The 21,764-nt window shown below is 39.3% G+C and overlaps 1 protein-coding gene across 13 annotated transcripts in view; it reads right to left on the reverse strand.

Moving 5' to 3' along the window:
* The window catches only part of TENM3 (teneurin transmembrane protein 3), a 1,391,898-nt gene that overhangs the window by 979,509 nt on the left and 390,625 nt on the right, over positions 1–21,764 (reverse strand). For all 13 annotated transcript variants that reach the window (XM_089669645.1, XM_089669651.1, XM_089669650.1 and 10 more), the window contains one exon: positions 1,881–2,178. In XM_089669645.1, coding sequence (XP_089525771.1) covers positions 1,881–2,112 — 232 coding nt within the window. In that variant the 5' untranslated portion in view covers positions 2,113–2,178. The remainder of the gene's footprint in view (positions 1–1,880; positions 2,179–21,764) is intronic.

The raw sequence follows: 21,764 nt of genomic DNA on the forward strand, positions 1-21,764 counted from the left end.
TTATAAACACATATAGCATGTACAAGTGATCTGAGGGAGTGTTGGGGATTGTGCCAACAAGGAATTAGTAATACAATATTCTTTTAAATAATAAGGGTAAAACATATTTATTAGGGCCTTTTGTTCAGATAAGTATTGCTTTTTTCTCCCCATACAAGTCTGTGGGAAAATAAAAACAGCTTGAAGCAAGCCAAATGCAGCTCAGAAGTAGGTCAGCTGCAGGTTAAATGGACTTGTCATTGAATTCTGAATAATCTCAAAAGCATCTTAAATTGATATCAAAAGCATAATGCATGTGCCCATTGACACAGTCTGTTCAGACAGACCATTAAATAACAGAGAATAATGGTGTACTGCAACCCATAATAACAACTAGTAAGCAATAAACTATGAAAAGTTAAAATTGACTGCCTCCTACAGATGTTATTCTTTTTCCATAGCAACAAAAACTTCTCCATGACACTTCATGCCACTTACCACAGTTAATAGCATTCAAACAAAATTAGAACAAGAGGAATCTTTTGTAATGTGTATTGAATGTGTTGTTAAGTTGTAAACTTTCCATATTAGTATTGCCTTAATTTGTATGTTACACTTAATAGCTCAGTATACTAATTCACCAAAGTGGAAAAACAAATACAATTGGGAACGTGCTGATGCATTGTGCAGACAAATCAGTTTTTTTTTTGTTTAGAGAGAAATCTGGATCCTAGACCCAGCCTGTACATAGGACTTCAACTTCTCTTCAATTTGAGTTTAAGCACCACCACATTCTGCACATCCTGGAGCTAAGCCTCACCACTTTTAATCAATTACCAAAGATCATTTCCTTAGTGGACAGTAGAGGCTCTGGCATATGACAGTTTAATGACAGTGGCTGGGGTTGGGGGGAGTTAATCTAGAGATAGTGAGAAGTTAGGTTTCTATATATATAGCAAGGTTTGGACAGGTACCTGCAGAAATCACAAAGACTATTCTATGTTAACCATTTTAGACTATATGAACCTCAATAGTAGCACTGTGTTGGAAAATAGTTCCCCCCTACTATACACCTTTCATTTTCAATGTCCCCAAAAGGCACATTTGTTAACCTTTCACAATTCTCCAAAAAAATGATACTGAAAACTATTTAAGCACTTTGTGGCGAATACATTTAAAGATATTGCCCACATTATTTATTAACAGTTAAAGGAAAAAAGCATCCTGGAACACTTCTTCTCTAAGTCTTGAGGGAAACAGCCACCATGAACCACAATGAGAGATTAAAAAGCTGAATTGGCGCTGTCTAAATTCAGGGCATTAAATGGTACTCCATTGCTGCACATACCCCTGGTTCACGACTGCATTGCTCACTTTGTGGCACACCATGATGCACCTCATGCATGTAGCGTAACATCTGATTTCGGTCAGAATGGAGTTTGTTATGCAGTTCAGTGACTGCTGAGAAGCTGATAGGTTTTAGGCTCTCAAAATGTTTAGAGTAGTCCGTGGGATCTTAATTATGTGGTTATCTAGGGGAAAGTAATTTTATCAGCTTCTAATTATTAGTCCATTTCTTTAGGGTATTAGTAAAAATATTTGTAGATAAGAATTTCTTTAAATTCATATAGGACATCTTGAATGACACACAGATTTGTGAACAGCTAATATATATAAAGTAAAGGTGCCTATACTTTTTAAAAGCATTTTGGAAAAGTATTTTCTTTTTATCTAGTAGCTTCTTGTAACGAGTAAAGATTTTCTAAGCTGGACATTTCTGTACTTTTGAAAATGTGAAAAATATAGCTACAAAACATGATATCCCAAGTAACTGAATGGAGAAGGTAGACCTTCAAGCAATAAATGAATAATGTGTATAAGACACATGTAGAAACACTTACCTTGTCTGTTATATTCATCTGCTTCTCTGTGAACCAGGTCTTTCACCCGGTTTCCATAGAGCAGCCGTGAAGAATCATGATCAAAAGCTTTCAGGGTTTCGCTTGAGCTGTATGATTTTTGTGTAGGCACTCTACAGTCATCATTGTCCACCGAAGAATTTGTGTAACGTCTCTCTTTGTCTCGCCGACTCTTTGTCAGGGAACAATAAGGCCTACGTTCTTTTACATCCATATTAAGTTCATTCTGTGTCCACAAGAGTCCAGCTTACTTGAAAATCGCTTCTCACACTCGATTTGTCTACACAGGAGACACAAATGTAAACAGAGGTTCAATACAATAACCAAACAAAGGAACAAACGATCATGCATGCCATATACAAACACTTAGGATGTTTGGGGTCCTTCTTAAAAATCATCATCTGCTCTATCCAAACTGACATTAGACACATGTCTTGCAACCATGACATAAAAGGAGGACCTCAAGCCTCCAGTTAATGAGGCAGGGAGCAGTGGCTAAACTTATGTAAACCATAGCAACCACTCAGAAATCATCTTTAAAGATCCCTACTACTCTGATCTGATGAAGGGTAAATCAAAGTGTTTTCTATGGGTTACTTTACACTTTCCTTATCTTGTGATGCTTTAGCTCTTGTATCCATTAGACTGCAAACACTATAAAGAAACCACCAAAAATGAAAAAAAGTTTAAAAAGCACCAGTAGAGTGGGAATAAATACACATACTTGCTTTGAGTTATTATTGTAATCTGAGAGCATTTACTATACAGTTTTATATTCCCCTTTAGTAGCTATCTGTATGTCAGGCTCTAAAAATGACCCTCAACAATGTGTGACTTCTGAAATAATAAGGCAAACTAACTATAGAATGTATCATTTTCAGTTAGACCAAGCAATCTCACAGATTTTCGCTGAGGATATTGTAATTAGATAGTTAGTTTTAAATACATCTTAGTCACAGACAGTAGCAGGATTTAATGAGAATACAGGCAATACCTCTTATTGGCTAACTTGATCATATTTAAAACTGAAATGTAATCTGATTATACTGTATGCTGCCTTTCCTGGTTCCCTTTTTACCATTTTTCATTAAATTCCCTATTTAAACCAAGTGACTCCATTTCTTGGCCTTTGTGCTTCTCTATGCAATGCAGGGAAATGATGGCTGGTGAGGGGGTGGGGGGATGACAGGGGCTGTACATAGCTTCCTAAAAACATCACAGCACCCTGCCTCAGAACACCTTTCAAAAACCCTCAGCTCTGATAGAAGCAGAGTCTGGTTCTTGGAAGGTGTTATGCAAATATCAAAATGCCTTGTGTAGTGGAAGTCAGTTGAGAGGGATGGAAAAGCCCAGGTAGGCTGCATTGACATGCAGACTACTCTAAGCCCTGGTTCACACCGAATGCAATTTCAAAGTGATGCGATTTGGTTTCATTTAAAGCGCAACTTCAAAGTAGCACTGATCGAGACCAGCCTTTCTCAACCAGGGTGCCCAGGCACCCTGGTGTGCCTTCAGGCTTCTTCAGGGGTGCCTTGAAAAAATGCCTAAAAATTGTATACAAGCCAGCAGGTGGATCAATTCTGCCTTTTAGTACACAAAGCAACAGGTTTTCATTGTGCACTTTTATGACCTTCTAGCTGCCTGCATCATAAAACAACCAATGACATCATCAGGTGATAAGGAGGACGTGAGGTGCATGCACATCATCCTTGTTTGCCCCTCTCCATCAGCACTGGAGTCACATTAAGAGAGTGAGGGAGAGAAATAGAGAGATGCACTGAAAACCTAGTCAGTACCAGTGTGCAAAGGTGTATTTGCTTTGGAAGAATAAATCACCTCTAATGTTGGGTGTGCTGGGTGTGTGGAGAATAGTTTTTTACATGCCTTGAGATTTTGCAGAATTGACTGAAAAAAGGTTGAGAAACACTGATCTAGACAAAGGTGCAATTTCATTGTCATTTACCATATAGTCTATGAGAGTTAAATCACACTAAAGTGGTGAAACAGCAATACAGGAACTATTTTTCAAATCAAGCAACTTGAAATCACACCTATTAAGACAGTGTCATAGAAATACATTAGTTGCAACTTCAGGTGGTATTTGTAAATCGCATGAAGTCGCAGGGGTGTGAACCAGGGCTAAGTAACACATGCATGTTATGCTGAGCTTTCATGATTGAAAGAACTGAAATCCAATGCATGTAATAGGCAGGCAAGATTTAGTAAGGTTGGGGAGGAAATTTTCATTAGTATTATACAGGATTTCTATAGCGTCAACAGTTTTACCATATAAAGAGTGACAATACATTTACAATACAAAAAAACCCTAAAAGGATTAAGAGGGTCTTGCTCATAAGAGCTTGCAATCACAGTGGCTAAATGGTTAGCACTTCCGCCTGGCAGTACTAGGGTCTTTGGTTTGAATCCCAGCCATGGCACCACCTGCCTGGAGTTTGCATGTTCTCCCTGTGCCTGCATGGGTTTTCTCCGGGTACTCCCGTTTCCTCTCACACTCCAAAGACATGCTGGTAGGTGAATTGAATCCTGTCTAAATTGGCCCTAGTATATGTATGTATGAATGTGAGTTTGGGACCTTAGATTGTACACCCCTTGAGGGTTAGGGACTGATGTGAATGTACAATATATATATGTAAAGCGCTGCGTAAATTGAAGGCGCTATATAAGTACCTGGAATAAATAAATAATAAAATAATAGAGTGGGGATAGTCATACAAAAGTTTATAACTGTAGGGGATGAGCTGATGGAAGTGATACATGTCTTGTTGGAGGTGTGATAGGCTTCCCTGAAGATATCAGTTTTCAGTGATCACCTAAAGGCAGCCAGAGTAGGGGATAGCTGGACAGACTGAGGCAGAGAGAGCCAGAGGATGGGAGAGGCTCTGGTAAAGTCATGGAGATGAGCATGGGAGGAGGAGACAAGGGAGCTTGAGAGCAGGAGGTCATAAGAGGAACAGAGAGGACGGTTTGGGCGATAGTTGGAGACAAGATTGTTGATGTAGCTTGGGGCAGAGTTGTGAATAGCTTTGTATGCTGTTAGTATTTTGAATTTAATTAGCTGGGTAATAGGAAGCCAGGGGAGGGATTGGCAGAGAGGGGTGGCAGGCATTGAGCATTTGGTAAGGTAGATGGCAGCAGCACTCATGACAGACTGAAGAGGGGTTATCCTACAGAGAGAGGTAGGCTTATGAGAAGGGAGTTGCAACATTCAAGATAAGAGATAACAAAGGAGTGAGTGAGTAGCTTGGTGGTGGTTTTGTTAGTTAAAAAGGAATGGATTTTAGAAATGTTTTGGAGGTGAAGTCTACAAGCTTTTGAGAGTGTTTGGATTTGGGGCCGATAGGATAGGTCAGAGTCCAGGATTACACCTTGTACCCTGGCTTGAGAGGAGATGCAGGGGGTATGATCAGCTCAGTTTTAGAGAGATTTAGTTTAAGGAAGTGGTGCTACATCCATGCGGATATGCTGATATAGTCAGTAATGTACGTGGAGACTGAAGGTGTGAGGTGGGGAGTAGAGAGATAGATTTGGGTGTCATCGGCATAGAGGTGGTATTTGAAGCCGTGGGAAGTTATCAGGTGACCAAGAGAGGATGTGTAGATAGAGAAGAGAAGGGGTCCAAGAACAGAGCCTTGGGGGACCTCTACAGAAAGAGGAAGTGGAGAGGAGGAGAAAGAGTTATAGGTAACACTGAAGGAGCACTATGATAGGTAGAAGGAGAACCAGGAAAGAGCTAAATCTCAAAGACCAAGCCAGTGGAGTTTATTGCGAAGGAGTGGGTGGTCAACAGTATCAAAGGCTGCAGAGAGGTCTAGTAGTAAGAGTATGGAGTAGTAGTCATTGATTTTAGCAGTTGTATATTGTCAGTGAGTTTTAGTAGGGCAGTTTCTGTGGAATGCTGCGAGTGAAAGCCACACTGTAAGGGATCAAGTTTTCAGTGAGATATGAGCTAAGACGGTTGAAGACTACATGTTCTAAAAGTTTAGAGGTGAATGGGAGCAACAAAATGGGTATTAAGTTGTTCAGGTTGGTAGTGTCCAGTGAGGGCTTTTTAAGTATGGGAGTGATCTGTGCATGCTTTAGGGGGGAGGGTATGGTGCCAATAGATAGGGAGAAACTGACAATGTAAGTGAGAGAGCATAGGATAGAAAGAGGGTGACAGTAGTAGTTGAAAGAGAACTGGACAGTTGGTTAGGTGGACATCTGAAAATGTTTTTTTGTTAACCTCTTCACTAGTAGCCAGTTCAAAAAGAGGAAAGTGTTGACTGTGCTGTTAGACAAGGTATGTTAAGTGAGAAAGATATCTGTATAGTGGATGTGTCCTCACATATTGCATCAATCTTGTTTTTGAAGTGATTGGCAATCTTTTGGGCAGGGAGTGAGTTAGTGGACAAAGGGGGACAAAGCAGAGAGTTAAAAGGTAGTGAAGAGCCTACAAGGACTGGATAACAAAGTATTAATAGGAGAGATGAAATAGGTTTGTTTGACAGCATGGAGGCAGGAAGTGAATTTTACGAGGGCAGATTTATATAGGGAGATGTCCTGCATTGATTTGGTTTTACGCCACAGTCATTCAAGAGCAAGGCAAAAACAAAAGAGAGATTTTGTCATAGAGGTGGTCATTAGAATGGAGTAGTGAAAGGTTCAAGTGGTGAACATTTCTAAATGTAATCACTTGCTGCTTGGAGGGAAAGGTGTTTGGAGACAAGGATACTGTGAAAGTGATGATGTTGTGATCAGAGTGATCAGAAAGAGGAAAGGGGCTGTTGGCAAGGTTTCCAGGAGTGCAGAGATGGGAGAATACAAGGTCAAGGGTATTACCATTGGAGTGAGTGGAAGTGTATGTCCATTGTGTTAGGTCAAACGATGAGGTTCAGTTGAGAAATTGAGCTGTAGCTGAGCAGTAAACATTAACAGGGATTTTTCAGTCACCAAGAATGATAGTGGGTATCTCAGAGGAGAGAAATGTTAGCCAGGCAGAGAAATCACTGCAATGCTCAGGTCACCATAAGAGAGGGCAGCAGGAGAAACTAAGTCAGAATCTTGAAGCCCAGTTTCAGTTATGGCAAGTATGTTTAAGCAATGGGAGATAAAAAGGTCATGTATAGAGGTGAGCTTGTTACAGACTGAGCAAGCATTCCAGAGGGCACATGAGATTGGGGGACTGTAGTGGGTGTTTGCTTTAGCGGGCTGGGAGTAGATTTAGGTTGTGGCCAGAGGAAGAAGGGTGCATATATCGGGATTGCAGTTAGAAAATGGAGGGCCAGGATTGGGGGAAATGTCCCCAGAGATTAGGTGAAGGAGTGTGAGGAAAGCAAGATGGGAGCATGATGTATGTGAGTGCACATATCTCACTGCCCTGGTGTGGGTTCAGTATTTGCAAGAGGTGATGGATGCTGTAAATGGGAGAGGTATGGAGTGAGGATGATATATATATATATATATATATATATATATATATATGTTGTAGGGTGGAGATGAGAGGTATAGTAAGGACAATTTGAGGACAGAGAACGCTAATCTGAGAAGGAAGAATAGAGAGCGCATATTAGTAGGAATCAAACTTCATACGAAAGGAAATATCATATGTATGTTTGCCATCCTCCCAGAGTGGAGAAAAGTTCTTGTTGTATCTTCATACAGCTTGAGTTATCCTACTTTAGATAAACTGCAAGCAGGGACGGACTGTCCATCTGGAAACTCGGTCAGTAGGGGGCCCCATGAGATGCCCCTGGTACCTTTTTCATAGGCTTTTTTGAGTTTGGGCAAGGACACAGGGGCCCCATGATCCCCTATTGCCCGGGGGCCCCATGAGTTGTCAGTCCACCCCTGACTGCAAGATACCCACCATCCACCAGCCAGGAAATAAGGTGGGTTCTATCTGACTTGTTGCTTTTAATACACATTGTGAAAAGCTCACATTGTGCAGTGAAATCAGGCTAAGCAACTTCAGTACAGGAGAAGAGCCTGGAGGATAGGCTAGAGTTCAGGTTTAGTAATGTACAGCTAAGAATACAAGAATTATTTTCTCTTCTCAGCGCAGTGAACATTGCTGGTCTGTAGCTGCATCTACTCATCTATGAATCCATGTCAACAGGGGTGGACTGACCATTTAGCCACTCGGGCACTGCCTGAAGGCCCGGGGTCAGTAGGGGGCCCCATGAGATGCCCCTGGTATCTTTCATAGGCTTTTTTGGGTGTAGTTTAAATGTGGGTGAGGACACAGGGGCCCCATGATTTCCTATTGCCTGGGGGCCCCATGAGTTGTCAGTCCGCCCCTGCATGTCAATAGAACTTTTGATCCTTGATGGTCACTTGTGTGTATGAGTTAGTATTAATTTTAGTTGCTTGTAAGACACAATGCCGGATGAAGAGAACTAAGCATTGTTGAACACTGTCTGCATTGACAGTATGGAATAATAAATCACAATCACGGTGCGTTGCTACAAAACATGTAGTGCAGCTTTTATTTGTATTGTGAAAAATGTTAAAACCCCATGGAAATATATAATTAAAACTATAGATACATTGCACTTTAGGAATATCTGTCTATCTATTTATCTATCTATCTATCTATCTATCTATCTATCTATCAAAAATTATTATAGATTCCATCTAAAAGAGAATTTTTAAGCACCAGGACGTGCTAGACTGCTTGGTTGTTTTCTCGACTCTTTAAGGCTGAAAACTTATAAAAGATGCATACCAGCTATAAGAACTAATGTAGTCATACATTATGCATTTTCCTAAGGCCCTTGTTTTAAAGGAAAAATATACCCTGTTTATGAGAAGGTTTTATTGTTGTTGAAGCTGGGATTAAAACGTATGGGTATAATATTGTGCTCAGAAAAGATGCCAGATGTGGATGAGAACCTGTGCATTGAAAACAGAACTGCTGCACAGGAATTTCAGAACAACTGTACATGCCAAATCACCTGTAAACAAGTAGGGGTAGAAAAATGTGTTTAAAGAAAACAAAGTCCTAAACAGCTTTGGAAAATGAAACCCAAATTCTTTCAGAAATCATGAGACTTTTCTGTACTATAAAATAGGACAAAGATAAATACCCATGTACAACCTGTAGTATCCCATAGCAAGCACAGGAGCCATAGAATAAGCTGAATGTTATTAGTTGCTAGGAGGCACTGAACATCCCTGTTGCTCTTACGCTTTGCCTCACTGAGGGCCAGGGGCACTGTTAGGGTCCTAAAAGACCCAGGGCATCCCTGAACAGCTAGAATGAACTGTTGTAAGGCTTGTAGTATGTCCTGGTAAAAAAGGGTGATGAAGTTTCTCTATCCCTATTTCACCTCATCTCTCTTTGGTACTTAGGAATACCTTTCATTGGCATTGAAAATTTTCCTTGGATCACATGTGATGACATGTTAGGTAATTCATGAAAAAAGATTCATTAATTAAAAGTTTATATACTAAATGATGCTGTGCATAAACTATATAATATCCTTGTTAATTGACAGGCAGCTATCTGTGTACTAAAAAATAAATATGTATTGTGGAATACAGGTCAGAGAAGAAACCAAAAAATGAATTATTAGTGCAAGGATTTCTAATTAAATGTTTACCTAATGCAATGCTAAAAACTGAAAAATTGCAGTTGCTAGTTTTAAGCTTGAATGTACAAAACTGAAATTTGTTTGTCTACAGAATCGTATTTGGCATACTGGCAAAAATTGCTCCAATTACTGCAAAGGAGACTTAAGGGTAACTCAATAAAAGACTCATGGCAGGTATCCTAGAAGCCAGGATCTAGTAATGTCCCTGCTGACAGGACAAAATCATGATCATCAGGAGAAAAGTCTTATCACGGATTGCATTTAATACAAATTCTCTCCAAAGGCTACGGACATGCAACCTGACCTTAATTGTTAGACCCTTTTCAGAGTGTAGGAGATTGTTGCAAAGTTCAAGGTCTTAACCTCAGTGGTTTTAAGTCAAGTCTAAGGCTCTCAAAAGATACAATACCTGGTACTAGTAAACCGATCACCACTTTCCAGAGGTTTCTATAGTGCACATATGAAGGCTTTGCAAAAGAAAAATGATCAATGTACATGTACAGCTGCAGCACTGATCTTAGAGCAATATAATTTATCTTGGAAGCCAGAGAGCTTTAGAAAATCCATTTACCCAAAGAACAACCCCCAAGCTAGTGAGACCGAACCAGAGGCTCATGAGCCACATGTGCCTCTCAACCCTCTTTGATGTTGCACTCAGCCACATCTCAGCAAGTGCTTAACTTTGAAGTATGTATCTCTTCTAAACACAGCTGGAGTTCACCCTGCTGCAAGACCCACTTCTCTTAAGCACAAGGCCAAAGCCAATCAGAAGCTACTCCTAGTTGTTGATCCTTGAGGGAGCAGCAAATACCCAATCAAAGCAATTGATGATATGTTCTTCCATGTAAATTTACACTTTCTCATACAATTAAAATGTTTTTTTTAGCAGTTCTAACTACTAATTATTAGTAGGTTTCATTGAGTTTTATTTAGTAAAGGCTTCTGCATCTTAAAAAAAATGCACAAAAAAAAGTTAAGGTCATTGTTTCCTATTATTCAAAATGGAAGATACCGAACATTTATGACAGAAGACAAATAAAAAGAAAATAATTAAAATGTATTAAAAATGCATTGCTATGGCGCATGTGATTGTAAAGATCTGAACACAGTTTAACATTTACCAGTGAACCAACAGTTCACTGTACACTGGCTCTGCAAGGTATGCATAGCAAGTGGTCTGGAAAGAAAGAAAAACATTTACGGTTTTTTGTCTCAAGTTATACTGTAAATTGCAGTAGCAAATTATATTATAAGAGTTCAATTTTTTATTCATCATGTAACAAACCTTCAATTTGCTGAAGTTATAAACATTGAATTAAATTGCTATGAACTGATCTACAATCTACAATTATTTAATGTTTATAGTGAGGGTGGCCATATACTGGATGATTTTTCACACAGTTTGGCAACAATTCAACAAATACAGATGATAGTTGTATCATGCAAGAAGCCAAAATGACCATCTGTGATCAAGTGAAATAGAAAATGTCGGCTAAAAATCATTTTCCAACATGTTGGAAAATGTTCATCTGCAGACAATAATTTTCGATCATTGTTATCAAGTCAAAAACTAATTTATGTGTTGCAGCAAACATAACATCAATGTCTAGTTTATGTCTGCTAGTATAAGTGCAGAGGTAAGGGTGGCCCCACCTGACCTCAAAATTGCAAGAGATGCATCATGTCTAGGCTGAGGAAGACAAATGCAATAGTTTTAAGGTGCTCACAAACCTCCAAGGCCGAATTGCTCATGTGACTGGAGAGGGAAATGGGAGGAGGAGAGCAGAGCTGCCTGATGATGCTGCTAAAGCAAGAAGAAACAAAGAAACAGCATCTTTCCTAACTGTCTTGATCAGTTGCTCCCCCTGAAAGCAGCAGCATGATGGTTGTGCCAAGACATTATGATGAATTGCCCAAACTGGTTGAATTTGGACACTGTCATCTCAAGCCTATGGGTAGCTTAAGAAGCTCTTGTTAATGTATCCTACACAGCATAGAGGTAGGTGCACTCCATTCATACAGCAAAAGGTGTTCGGATGGGCAGAACAATCTGGCCTCCCTCAATAAGCATTTTAGGCTAGCGGTTTATTAAAAACACTAGTAGCCAACTTGGATGACTGTTCATCATTATACCTATGACGCAGGGAAGGGGAGACATGTTGCTGACACTTCTAGTTTCTGCTTAATAAAGAAAAGAATACTGATCACACAAGGCCTAAATATCTGTTTAAGGCTCCAGGTAGATGTGTCTGCAGTTGCACCACAGAAAGATGTTGCATGATCCTGACAAAATCAGCCAAATCAGCAGACCATAATCTACTGTCTATGGGCGCTATTACACACTAAGCTTGTAAGCTCCTCTCTACCTCTCTCCAAAACTACCTTCATGTTGGGTAAATTAAGCTGTGACAGCTTCCTGTTATGTGGTGAACCCATATGATCTACAAAGCGATATTCAAAGGCCTTCTCCATGGTCATTTTCTTGGACGAGTGTGCACCTACATCACTCTGGTGGTCCTCTAAGGTCAATACAAATCAGCACAGCTCATTTTCGGTGTCACTCTGACTTGCTGGCACAGTGATGGACCTCTGAAACTTCTATTCTTGGAGGAGAGGATGTCTTCCACAAAGTGGAAGGGATTATAGGATTTAAGGTAGTTAGGTATATAAGAGGCGCTATGAAGGCTGGGTTTCATGTATTGGAGGTAATGGGGAACACATAATAACTATAAAACTTATAGGGGTTGCATACGTTTGGGGCAGTGGGTCCAAGACTGAATCTTGGGGTTTTGGCATGTGCACCAGGACCCAAGTTCATCAAGCTATAACACAGCTTATAAAACGTCAGGGAAACAATCAATGGTATTCTGTCTATTTATGGTTAGTTTAATAATCACCTTGTTGTAGCCATCCTACCAGGGAGTCTTAACAAAGGCTTACAAAAAGGGATGGTTTACATCACACCATGCGTGTCTGTGGATATGCATTGACAATCTTTACAACCACATTAAGTGGAGCTGGCAGTCATTTACCTGAAAAAATGGCAGCTACTGTGTTAGAGTGGACTTTCTGTGAGGACAGTGTTGTGGGGAAGATGACCATTGTAAGGTAAGTGGCATTAAAGAATGTTAAATTAATTTTTTAGAAATTTATTCTGGGTTTTAAATCCCTTTAACAGTCGGAGCTGTGTAGATCTCTAAATATAACCAGTTAAAATGTTACTAAACCCACAACAGTAAAATCAGTCTGTATATTCCGTAAAGCATGCTTGTTATTGTTACTGTTGAATCCAAGGGGTTAATCCTCTGCATTGTGTAAAAAGGCTGTTTGATCCTGACTTCTCTGATTCCCCCCTTCTTCCAGTGTCCCCCTCTTATCTCCTGATAAGATATATCGCATGGAGTCACTCTGCACATGCTCACTTTGGTGTGCATTGATAGACAGACTATTTTTCCTTGGGAGAGTGCATGTGATCAGCGCAGGGCCAATCAACACTGTCCATACAGAGATCAGGGGTTCTGCATCCTCCTAGAGCAAAATGAAAACTCCTGCTACAAGCTTTAACACATGCTCTGCTGGACACTGATAGAAGTCACAAGACTGCTATATACTGTTGATGAGAAAAGGTATTTAGCAGTTTATATTTTCTAAAATAATTGCACTTCCATGTTCTGTGTACTGTGGGAGACCAGATATAGTAAATGCGGGGTCCTGGGTTTAATAACACTTTATTAATTTTATGTGAATTTCTAATGCTCAGAGGGATGCTAATAGGCAGATTATCTAATTACAAAAAATTAACTTTGGTTTGGGGTACTCATGAACCCACCAAAGGTGCTTTTCTGAGGTCAGAAACATACTAATTTCATGACCACGGACATTTAGCTTGATATGAAACATATATAGCAATTGTAGCTATTTGCAATTCATTTTGGACAGCAAAAACAAGCATACAAATAGGCAACATCACAATGTAAATATACTCAAAAAGAACAAAATTTAAAAAAGGTTGTAAGTTGGCTACATTTAATTGTTTTTGCAATCAAAAGCTGGAAGAAAGTGACTTGTATTTGGACAAAAAGGGGGAGATTTACGAAAACTGGTGCACACCAAAGCTGTTGCGTCTGTGCATAGTAACCAATCAGCTTCCAGGTTTTATTTTGAAAGCCTAATTGAACAAGCTGAAGTTAAAAGCTGATTGGTTTTATGCACAGCTGCATCAGATCCTGTGTGCACCAGGGAAATGGATCTTTCCCAGAAGGGGTCTTTTGAAACAGGGTTTGAGTTGGCATGTGATCAGTTTAGATGCAAATAGTGTGTGGGAGTTCTCCATTAATTACTAGTATAAAATCTGCAATAATTATTTACTTACGCATAAAAGTTCATTCAGTTACCTGCAAAAGCCGTATTACATGCACAGACTTATGCTAATGTTTTTAAACATTGTTTTACAGTCATGTTTTTATTGTAGTGTTTTCTTTATCCATGCATTTTTTAATCTATCCACAGTGTGCTAAATTTATGTTACACTATTTCACCAATATTTATTTCATTTAAGTTCATTTACAAAATATGTTGGACTGTTCTTTAGAAACCACTTAACACGTATTAAATCTTTTAATCGCTGGTTGTTATCCTCCTCCAGATTCAATTGAAAGGCTAATTGCTCAATTTATTGCACGCAAATGCACACGTAGCCCCAGGTGTTCTTTACACAAATACCAACGCTGCACTAACCCTTTCACCACTGCCAACAGCTGTCATGAGTGCAATTTACCAAGTAAATAACAGTATACCTTCCAGCATGACCCATTTTTACCACAGAGGTAATGGCATCTTCACATCCTTGCTAATTGTTTTCCAATTGCTGCATCACATGATGCAGTAATTAATTGATGTAAAAAAAAACATCAATTATTTAATCCTATACAGTGCAATGTTACTTTGAAAGGTACTAAGGTTAAGGGAACTGTACTATGCTATGTGCCGGATAAAGCAGACAATGTTATTATGTCACAGCATGCTTTAGGCTAACTGTCAATTTCAGCCTTTCACATAAAATAGTTATTTGCATTGGGTATACATGACAGGTACTCGCTCTCAATGTAAATCACTGCAGAGAGTAGAAGTTAATCCGATACTGCAAATATTATTATTGTTATACAGGATTTATATAGCACCAACAGTTTGCTCAGCGCTTTACAATATAAAATAAAGCTCACTGAAGCCTACTGGGAACGTGCATGTAGTGTAGACAGTTGCAAAATCCGAGATGACAAAACAGAAGCATTTGATTGGTGCCCATCTATACTACAGCCATGTTCTATGTAAGGAACTGCTGTTCTAGGTCAGCTTTATTTGCTCTGCGGTAAAATTAAACTGAAAAGAATGTGGCAAGGTCACAGTACAACTGCATTTTTTTTAACATACAACTTCTTAACCTCCCTGGCGGTATGAATATTTCAGATTTTTGGTGCTGAAAGCGGTACCATTATTTTGCATGGAAATATGTAGTTTTTTTATTGTAGGCTATAATATTTAGGAATAACTCACTGAAATCTGTCCGAACAAGAGTCTAGCAAACATCCCAGGTATGATAAAATTTGAAACACAAAATCATAAATTATAACTTAATAAATAATCATAAAAAATAATAATATAATAATAATAATACATTTAATTAAATAATATAATCAAACCAAAAACACTGAAATTTGAAATATAGCGCCAAGTTCGCACATCGCTGAGCAAAGTCGCAGAATCGTTTTCAGTGTCTGATGAGGAATTTCCCCACGAATCATTATCACTCAATTCTGCAAGTGGTTCTGATTTACTATCGCTGTTCTCTAGCCGGTCTAAAACCGCTTTTGACCTAAAGGGACGCTTTTTGGACGCCATGCACTTTTCTAAGTTTCCAGGCAGAAAGAACAGTCAAAATGCAGACGGGACAGGACAAAGCAGTAGAGACAAAATGTATGTGAAATGGTTTGAAACAGCAATGTTTTACTATGTAAAATTTGTTTTGAAAAAAATGCCATTTTTTTTAAATTTTCAAATTTCCCGCCGCCGCCGCCGCGCCCGTACGTCCCGACGTCACAGGGACCGGAACACAGAAGCCGGATGCCGGCATCAGCCGGAGGAGATGGCCGGGGACGCTGCAGGGGACACATCGTGGGAGAGAAGGACAAGGTAAGTGCTGGAGGGACTCCCTATGCAGCGCCGCAAGGTAAGCCCGAGTGTAGCTCGGGGTTACCGCTTTTGGTACAAAAACTTTACCCCGGGCTACACTCGGGAATACCGCCAGGGAGGTTAAAGTGTATCTGTCACGTACATACAATGTATGCCGCTATTCTGTGAGTTGAACCATTATTTCAAATAATGCAGCAAATAATCACTAGATCACATCACACCGTTAATATACAAGGGGCATGTAAGCCAAACCAGGACTTTTAATTTTACAGGTATAAAAAGGGATGCTAGCACGGCGGTACTGCACGCAATAGTAAGTGGCAAGTGTGTCTCCTATCACTGATAGGTGGTGCACATGTCGCAGGCCAGTCAAGAGACCATTAGGCTAGGTTCACACCTATGCAGTTTGTGTTTGATCTATTTCTGCATTGCGTTTTTGAACATGCATTTTTGATGCTTTTTTTTTCTTGTTGCTAGGCAGATTTAAATTGCAAAACGCATAAAAAAAGCTGCAAAAATATTGCAAAAACGCAGCAAAACTGCACTACATGCTTTTCTGAAATATTTCCATTGAAGTCTATAGAACCATAAACGCAACTTTTTGCGGTAAAAAAAATTATATGACCCTTTCCAAAAAACGCACCGGGTGACAATGCGGAGATGTGAACGTGTCCCATAGGAAATCATGTTAAATGGACTGTAGTGCGTGTCTGCAAAAACACAACGAAAAACGCTTAGGTGTGAAGCTAGGGTTAATCAAGATGGCAGACCACAGTGTTAGTGCATGCATGGAACAATGTGTGATGATGAAGTTTCTTGTGAATGAAGGCGTAAAACCCACACATATCTACAGAAGACATTAAGCACAGTATTGTGATGAGACCCTCAGCAGCGGTAAGATATTTGAAAGGTGTAATCATTTAAAAAATGTCCGACATCCATAAGTGATGATTCCGACCATGGTGGTTCCCAGCCCACAGCAGTCATTCCTGTTATAATTCAGTGCATGGAATGCCTGATCCTGGATAATTGACGCATAACCTGACGCAAAATTGCACAAGAGACAAATCTTTCTGTGGGAGCGGTGAACACAATGATGACGAAGTGAAGCAGGCTGTGCTAGGAAGGTTCAGGCATACTCATACTCGCAAATCTTTCTATGCCAAAGCTTTCCAGGCATCAGTTAAACAATGGAATAAGTGTATAAATGTAGCAGGGGAATATGTCACAAAATAAATGCAGTTTCCACTCATTGAAACTTGTTCTTTTATTATATAAACTGAAAAGTTTGACTTGAATGCCCCTCATAATTAAAAGTGCTGCTAGACATGAGCAAACAAATTTGAAAAAAGACAATAAAAGGGCAATCCGAATTAAAACTAATACCGATACAGTACTGTCATACACCTCTTCCAATTATAATTTATGGAGGAGGAAGAGAAACATTCTAAAATCCACTCCTTCACCTAATTCATAAGTGTATGAATCAGGAATTTTGTAGTACGTCCAATCCATTTTGCTCATCTTTAATTAATAAGCATAATACTGGGACAGCTGACAAAATGGATCTCTCATATATACAGTATATGTGCTTTTGCTAACAAAATGTTTACAATTTATGGCAGTACTTTAATAATGAACATGCATTAGGCTCAATTCACAGAGCTAAGGATAAGTATCGTGATTTTGTGAGTTATTTTCAATTGAGTCCAATAAAACATGACTAAAAAAAAAATACCTCAGTGTTAAAGGTTTGTGAATTGAACTTGTTGAGTTTGATTTACTAAAGCAGTAGAGAATGTTCACTTGTTCTGTATGTTCAGTTACCTAGTAATGTTCAGTTGCCTCAGAAAATAAAGTGAAGTTATGCTCATTTTCCCTGCTCCATTTTCCCTTATTTTGTCCCTACACACGACTGACTGGCTATTCAAAGTAATCACGGCATTACTTTATTCACTTGCTAAGTGGTCATTCTCTACCTTTATAGAAAACGCCTTTTTTTTTACACCATAAATTGTTGAACTTCAACTTTAAGTAAAGGTAAAGTCTCAGGAGGTGCCACCATTTCTACAGTAGCCATGTGATGTAAACTCTTGAGATAATTTGGACTTAAAAGGGACATTTGTAAGTAAGAGAAGTTTAACCCATAGAAATGATTGTATAGAAAAGGCATGTGCAAATAGATGACTCCAGTGTGTATAATATGGGGTTTACTTGACATAGGGGCCTCCCTTTGCAGTTATTTGGTACAACTGAGCTTGGAGGCAGGAAACTTTACTGTAGATAGTGCCAGATGCTAAAAAATACTGATTCTAAGTCATCTTCTTTAGAAAAAGAGGGAGAAAAAAACACACCTGAAATTTGCAACAATAATTTTGTGGTTCCTGTGGTGGATGCAAGAACAAAATGCTTACCATCCCAAGCACCTGGCCCCCTGCATTTATTGAATGGGAGACATATCAGTCCATACAGAGTGATTAAAGGTAAATTTAGCTTTCTTAAATAAGGGAAAATGTGTGTGTGTGTGTGTGTGTGTGTGTGTGTGTGTGTAAAAGGTTAACCCCTTGCTACCTTGCAAGCGGTTGACCTCGGGATGGCAAAACAATGCTGGCTGTAGGATGGTAAATCAATGCTGGTTGCTGACACTCACTTTTGCCATGTCAACTTCTTGAAGTGCTATGCTTTACATGCCTTGGTCATCCCATGAAGTTAACTACTCTCTCGGGTTCACGTTTCTTTTATACTGCTGAATGCGAGGCAATATGGTACCGGTCAGTATGTAGAAGCTGAATGGTATATCAGTATTCAATAACAGTCCAAAAAACTAAACAAACCGATATCACTGTTCAACAGGTAAAAAGTTTTGGGCATAAAATTAGCTAATCTTACATAATTTTGGGGTGCTGAAAACGAAAATGACCCTAAAAAATGTTGATTGGCTCTAGTTTCCATGATATATTCACCCATCTAATGACGTAAGCCATTCAAAATTATGATGCAACTTCAGCTGCATATTGCGCAATTGATACTGGTGACCAATAGAAAATTGCATGTATACTGAGATGATGCAATATTAGCCTTTAATTGCATCACTTCACTGCATAAAAGCAGCAGTATCTGTAGCTGATTGTAGTTCGACAGCGTCTTTACATTTCGTTTTATGCTTATATAGGCTACTCAGTAATGCCTCGAACTTGTGTGAATAAAGCAGATAATTTCTGCTATATCTGCGGTGAAATAACTTTTATCTCACAAAAAAGGAGGATAACAGGAATGATTAAGAGAGCCTACAACTTGTATTTTGGCTGCAAGATAGGAGACCAGGACAAGAGCTGGGCACCACATATATGCTGCAATTCTTGTGGGACGGCACTGGAGCAATGGTTGAATGGAAAAAAGGCATCTATGCCTTTCGCTGTGCCAATGATTTGGAGAGAGCCAACAGATCATGTTAGTAATTGTTACTTTTGTATGGTGCCTCCAATTGTAAAAGGGCTAAATAAGAAGAAAAAGTTATCTGTGCACTATCCAAATATTCCATCGGCAATACGTCCAGTTCCTCATGGAGAGGGGCTACCAATTCCTAAAGCACCAGAATCCTTCGTGGTTGAGTCAAGTGAGGAAGAACCTGAAGCGTGTAGTCACGCGCAGTTGTAAGAGATAGCCCTTTCCTCGAATACAAGAGAAAAGCCAAGAGAAGCAAAACTGACACAAACTGAAGACAAAACTAGTGAGAATCCTAAGTATTAAAATGATTCAACTTAGCTTATGGCTATAATTTTTCTTGGTAATCCTATGCAATATATTATGCCATTTAGGCTTTGTTATGTAGTCAATATCGCTTGCTTTATATTTGTGGAAAGACATCTATCTATATAATTATTGTGCATTATGTAGTCATTACGCCTATAGTAGAAAACTTTCCGTTTACAGAAAAACTAGAGCCAATTGACAAATTTAATTGTTATATTTGAACTCAGAATGTGAAATTCATTAAGAAATGGATCCTTTTGTTTCCAAAACTGGCAAAAAATAAAAATTTGTTGAACAGTGTATTTTGTAATGATGTAATTCAACAGATTGGGGCTTTACATTGTGTATCCATCTTAGACCACTCATTGTGTGGGGACAAGCCTTCACATATGAAACAGACTATAATCTCATAAGGATATTGAACTAGGTCCAATATCATAAAGCTATCACCATAAATCCCAGCACTGTGAAATTTGCTAGGTAATATCCAGTAAGTGATGAAAAACTAACAAAGAAATTACTTATGTCACATTTTGTGATGATCTGTGGCTTTTACTCAGTGATGACACCAAAATGTATATTACAACATATATCAAAGGAACAGTTACAGGGCTCTTTGATTTTAAAAAATTTTTAGACTCATTTCTTCTGTGTATACTCTATGAAAAAGAATTTATAATAGATTAATTCTATAACACATTACTGTCTACTGGAGAATGGGTCTGCACTCGCAAGAATCCTATGTAGCATGTAGGGTTACACAAGCACTTTTATTATTTGTCTTCTATCTACAAAAAGACAACAGACATTTCTAAAGAATGCAAAATGCAGTTAGTATTGACCACCATATTTAAAAGGTTTTAATCCAAAGTTGTAGAGAAACACTATGGATTGCACGAGACCCTACCACCATCATTTATGACCTCTGTCAGGGATCCAGGTATGACCAGAGATGTGTGGACTGACACAGGGAACAGCAGGCTTCAGAAATGATGGAATAATAATAACATTTATTAGGAGTGCAAATATACAAACGCACATGCAACCAAAAACCAAACCTCCAACTAATAATAGATATGTACATTTGTAGTCAGGGCTGGAGAGGTGGAGTGGTCAGGCAGGCCGGGTCAGGAATAATCGGGCAGACAAGGTACAAAAGGAGCAGGCAGGAGAATGGTCAGGAATAGCCGGGGTCGGTGCAGGCGGAGTTCTAGCAGAGTCAGAGTCAAGCAGGCAGAATACAGGAAACAGGATCAGGACAAAAGGGCACTGATTGCAGGCCTGGTGCTGCTTAAATATACCTCCTGCAATCAGCCTCAGGTGATGGCTTGATTGCAGGAGTGAGATCCTGGCTGCTGAAAGCACCCGCTGGCAAGCACTGGTACTGCAGCCCACACGGCAGGTGAGCCCATTGCTGACAACCTCACTCATTAAAAATAGGTCTTACATGCTTAATCCTAATGAGATGCACACTAATCTTCAGAATTATTACAAGTCAACATCATCAAAAACTTTCAATATAGTAGTTCCAAAAATTTAAAACAGCTTCAATTGAAGAAGAGCATCAGAGATCCATTGTAGTGCAACAACATTTTAAAACCAGCTAAAAACAAATATGACAGTATTTGTGGTTTATATTGAAGTGTATGTTAACCCTTCTTTTAAGAAAATAGAATTACCAATCTGCAGATTTTTTAGGTTTATTGTTACCAATTACACTTATATTTTTTTATTTTTATTCCTCTCTTGGCCTCCCTGGGCTGGTTTGCTGTGGTCAGGAAATTTCCAAGGTAGTGTGGGTGTATGTCGCTCTTGCTCATGACATCACGTCCGCCCAGAAGGGTGTGCCGCATTTGTGCCTGCATCCCGTGAGTGACTTGGCAGGGTGGGAGGGGTGCTTAAGCCTCACATGCGGTATGTTTGCGGTGACTTTTTCACCTTGCTGGATAGTACCCTGTTGGAGGACCCTACCACTACACATTGGTGAGAATCTGTCTGGTTAAGTTTAACAACTATGACTGATAATAGTGTGGTATGGTGGATGACGCTGGCCTCTTTCTTTGCTGTTTTGTTTCCTTACAGTCTCCGTATGGAAGTGCAGATGTGCCTTCTTTTTTCCCCTTTTGAGTGCTTCTACTCACTGGGATTGAATATATTGCTCTTGATGTTTCATAATTGAGCCTATTCATTTTTATGTATTGGGGTCACCCTTAGTCTGTGCCTGGATCACAAATTGAGGTAGGTATTTGACACCATGTTTGGTTCTATTTCTATATAGGTATCCTGCGTATTTTATTAATTTGCGTTTTACATCTCATCATTTCTAGGGAGG

Source organism: Staurois parvus, unplaced genomic scaffold (assembly GCF_062004578.1).
Source record: "Staurois parvus isolate SC_StPar_1 unplaced genomic scaffold, SC_StPar_1.0 ptg000080l, whole genome shotgun sequence".
In the NCBI taxonomy this organism is placed as follows: Eukaryota; Metazoa; Chordata; class Amphibia; order Anura; family Ranidae; genus Staurois; species Staurois parvus.